This window comes from Saccostrea cucullata, unplaced genomic scaffold (assembly GCF_032062105.1).
Source record: "Saccostrea cucullata isolate Sc308-1 unplaced genomic scaffold, CSIRO_AGI_Scuc_v1 ctg21190, whole genome shotgun sequence".
Taxonomy (NCBI): domain Eukaryota; kingdom Metazoa; phylum Mollusca; class Bivalvia; order Ostreida; family Ostreidae; genus Saccostrea; species Saccostrea cuccullata.
This window is the reverse complement of record NW_026936322.1, coordinates 2,501-7,174: the sequence shown is the minus strand read 5'-3', so window position 1 is coordinate 7,174 and position 4,674 is coordinate 2,501. Positions and strand designations below refer to the sequence as shown.

The 4,674-nt window shown below is 39.1% G+C and overlaps 1 protein-coding gene across 1 annotated transcript; it reads right to left on the bottom strand.

Moving 5' to 3' along the window:
• Positions 1-7: 7 nt before the first annotated feature.
• Positions 8-4,188, bottom strand: LOC134245358 (cap-specific mRNA (nucleoside-2'-O-)-methyltransferase 1-like; the record flags this gene model as incomplete). The annotated part of the gene is made up of 10 exons (XM_062727650.1): positions 8-244; positions 562-670; positions 1,151-1,269; positions 1,512-1,628; positions 1,816-1,907; positions 2,972-3,103; positions 3,219-3,359; positions 3,825-3,893; positions 3,971-4,028; positions 4,132-4,188. Coding segments are annotated over 10 exons (1,033 nt in total), but the record flags the coding sequence as incomplete, so codon positions are not given.
• Between the last annotated feature and the right edge of the window lie 486 nt (positions 4,189-4,674).

Below are 4,674 nucleotides of genomic sequence, written 5' to 3'. Positions count from 1 at the left end.
AGAACAACAAATGTTTTGTTCATTAAGGTTGAACATTCCTGATGATTCTGATAGAGAGTGAAGTGAAATGGATGCTGATAAAATGGCGGCCATGTCACTGAAGGGTCACCGAGGGGTCAACATATTTATGTAGTCTAAGAAATTGTCCTTGGAGATTCTGTGGGGGTTGGCTGAGAATGTCTGGTCTGGATGAATCTTCACACCCTCTTCAAATTTCCAGATATAGCTTGATTTCTTGCAGTCACTGAAAAAAAAACAAAATATCCACTATTACCATGCATCTCAGTTTGATTTAAATTACCAATAAGATCTAGCCCAAGGATTTTAATCATTTAATACAGTAAAACTTGTTTAGTACGAACACGGATAATGCGAATTCACAGATATAGCGAAGTTATCTCGGATCCCCATCTACACAAATTTAACGAATTCCTTATATGGATATAACAAATATCGGATATACCAAAGTTATTTCCCAGGTCCAGTGACTTCGTTATATGCAAGTTTTACTGTATTAAAATGTTTAGAATTTGTTAATTACATAAATAATATGTAACAGACCTGCAGTGGGCCACACTTGACGGGGGACAGTGGAATGTGGACTCCTTCGTGTGTATGTTGTAAAAGTACTTCTGATTGGCTGATTTGCTGAGAGCCATTGTCCAGGGATCTGTAAAAAATGAAGCAAACACGATCAGCAATATTCAAATAGATTCATATTTCTTAATTTGTTTTTCACTTCTTATTGAAATGGGAATAATACTGTACACAGGGAAATTTCGCCCCCATTTTATTTTTGCCCCTTTGGCCCTCTTCATAGTTGGGAGAATTTAAAACGGGACAAATTCAAAGAACATAAAATAATTTCCTAAACAGAATTATGACTTGTTGAATTCAAACCATAATAAAATTTTTCGCAAGTGCAAAGGGGCAAAAATAATATGGGGTTAAAAAAATAACCCTGCATACAATACTTGTGTTAAAAAACACTTAAAATGTATAAATGAATAATGTGAACACAAGAAATAAAGTCAAATCAAATGATACAAATTGAAAGCAGAGCAAACATCGACCTCTGTAAGCATTAGATGTTGGGATCAGGTGCCATAGAGGACTAATTTATATGATTGTTGCAATATAACGCTGGTACCTCTGACGATTTTTACGATACAGAGTCCAGACGGCAGGAAGCACCTTCCGTCAGCTCTGTCTGGGGGACTATAACACAACCGGGGATTAGCGGAGCCTTTAACACGACGAAACTCCAACCTGCGAAGAAAAGGCATTCCAAAAAAAAAAACTGAGGAATTGTTAATAAACCAAAACAGATTTAAACTAAAATACATTTTCATTCCTATATTAACCTGAATTATATTTTCATTAATAGAGTATTTATTCAATATTCTCTTGAAAAATATAAAAGAAGACCACAAAAGAAATGATATATAATTGCCATGTGAAGTAAGTGATCATTATGTTTAGTAGTAGGTCAATAAACTTGATCCCCTCACCTGTCAAACACCTGGTGGACCTCCTCCAGCCTATAGATGTACGGGACGATAATCTGGGTCAGATTGGGTCGGGTCGGCTTGGTGATGCACTGTACAAACTTTCTCAGCTTGTCGATTCTACAAAAATTCTAGGTCATGCATCAAAAAAAGAAACTCAATTACATGCACATGTGAATTACAATTAAGGCCCTGCTTACCCTAAATCAATTAAAAACAATTTTTCCAACACATTGCATCAGAATCGGAAGCTTTGCTTTTAACTTTAAGTGCCAGATTTGTTTAAAAGAGGTTGATGATACGTTACCTGTCTCTGAAAGTCAGACTGCGGACATCTTTACCGTACAGAAACATGGCATCCAGGGCATGTAGAGTCATCATTCTTCTCTGTCCTGAACCCTGTACAAAAACATAATAGTTATCAATAAATGTCCAATCAAAATTCTCCATTCAAAACACTTACCTGATATTTTGAATTTTGACAGTTTGCCTAACCTCCCCTGTCATCTCGTTTACATTGAGTATCTGTCAGGAGTTCTGTAGGACTTACCTCCCCTTACATCTCCTGTACTATCTGTTGAGAGTTGTAGGACTTACCTCCCCTTTCATCTCCTGTACTATCTGTTGAGAGTTGTATGACTTACCTCCCCTTTCATCTCCTGTACTATCTGTTGAGAGTTGTATGACTTACCTCCCCTTTCATCTCCTGTACTATCTGTTGAGAGTTGTATGACTTACCTCCCCTTTCATCCCCTGTACTATCTGTTGAGAGTTGTGGGACTTACCTCCCCTTTCATCTCCTGTACTATCTGTTGAGAGTTGTATGACTTACTTCCCCTTTCATCCCCTGCACTATCTGTTGAGAGTTGTGGGACTTACCTCCCCTTTCATCTCCTGTACTATCTGTCGGGAGTTCTGTATGACTTACCTCCCCTTTCATCCCCTGTACTATCTGTTGAGAGTTGTGGGACTTACCTCCCCTTTCATCTCCTGTACTATCTGTTGAGAGTTGTATGACTTACTTCCCCTTTCATCTCCTGTACTATCTGTTGAGAGTTGTAGGACTTACCTCCCCTTTCATCTCCTGTACTATCTGTTGAGAGTTGTGGGACTTACCTCCCCTTTCATCTCCTGTACTATCTGTTGAGAGTTGTTTGACTTACCTCCCCTTTCATCTCCTGTACTATCTGTTGAGAGTTGTAGGACTTACCTCCCCTTTCATCTCCTGTCCAATCTGTTGGGAGTTGTTTGACTTACCTCCCCTTACATCTCCTGTACTATCTCCACTTCTATCAGTGTATCTGTCGGGAGTTCTGTATGACTTACCTCCCCTTTCATCTCCTGTACTATCTCCACTTCTATCAGTGTGTCTGTGGGGAGTTCTGTATGACTTACCTCCCCATCATCTCCTGTACTATCTCCACTTCTATCAGTGTATCTGTCAGGAGTTCTGTATGACTTACCTCCCCTTTCATCTCCTGTACTATCTCCACTTCTATCAGTGTATCTGTCGGGAGTTCTACTCGGATATTATCCTCCTCTAACTTCCTCCATCTGGAGTGTGGATTTCCATCCCATTTGAACACATGTGACCTCTGTGTATAATAAAATACAAAGTAATCAGTTTGATTTGATTTATCATAAAGATCTGTTTGAAATTGAGGGGAAAATGCACACACATGATATTAAGTTATTTGTAACAGCACATACCCCTAGACCTAGAAGATACCATCTTTTTCGTTCTTGGTTTCCGACGACATAACAGCGATAATTGTATGGAGTTTTGATATTTGTGAGTGTGTCCGGACAAAGATCTTCAATTGTGTGTGAGATGAAATCCACATCATCACCCTGGAACAAAGGAAACCAATCATTGCGCTGGCCAAATATACAGGAGAGAAATTAATAGTAGTTAGATATTGATAGGGGATTAGGAATGATTAACCTCAGTGAGAGCCTCAAACTTGACTTTGGGATTTGATTTTGTGGGATATTTACCTCAGTGAGAGCCTCAAACTTGACTTTGGGATTTGATTTTGTGGGATATTTACCTCAGTGAGAGCCTCAAACTTGACTTTGGGATTTGATTTTGTGGGATATTTACCTCAGTGAGAGCCTCAAACTTGACTTTGGGATTTGATTTCGTGGGAGCTTTACCTCGGTGAGAGCCTCAAACTTGACTTTGGGATTTGATTTTGTGGGATATTTACCTCAGTGAGAGCCTCAAACTTGACTTTGGGATTTGAATTTGTGGGAGCTTTACCTCAGTGAGAGCCTCAAACTTGACTTTGGGATTTGATTTTGTGGGAGCTTTACCTCAGTGAGAGCCTCAAACTTGACTTTGGGATTTGATTTTGTGGGAGCTTTCCTCACTTCATCTGGGAGCTGAAAAAGAAGAACATAATGAGAGGGCAAGCACTAACTTCCTTAGCTTAAGTCACTAGTAAAAGTTTTGTCCTTACATTCCACCTCTTTAAACAATCACTTCTCACGTCTGCCTGTCTGGTTTCGTAAAGCTGTCTGTAAAGACAAGTCACATTTAATACATGTATCTCATATCCCTGTAAATGTTTGTCAAGGTCTATTTTCTTAAGAAGCATTTAGGTAAGATTATGGTACTTACGAGTTTTGAACAAAGGCTTGAATTTTCTTTAAACCTGAAATCTGCATCTTACCAATCCTGAAAGAAAAACAACAGAATTCATCAACAAGAGGCCCATGGGCCACATCGCTCACCTGAGAAGCTTTGACCATTCTGTTCTTTACCAGATTTCACCCTTGTTATACATAATGCATCCCCACCCTACCTCACTGATCATAATTTAGACATTTTGAAATCTACACTACCCCATGATTTTTCCATGGGCACATATGTTTCAGCTCTTTTGGCCCAGTGGTTCCTGAGAAGAAGATTTTCAAAGATTTTTCCTATATATTTCTATGTAAAACTTTGATTCCCTATAATGGCCCCGCCCTTCCCCCGGGGGTCATGATTCCTACAATTTAGAATTTACACTACCCCAGAATGCTTCCACACGAGCTTCACTTTTTCTGGCCCAGTGGTTCTTGAGAAGAAAATTTTCAAAGATTTTTCCTATATATTTCTATATAAAACTTTGATTCCCCATTGTGGCCCCGCCCTTCCCCCGGGTGTCATTATTTGAAC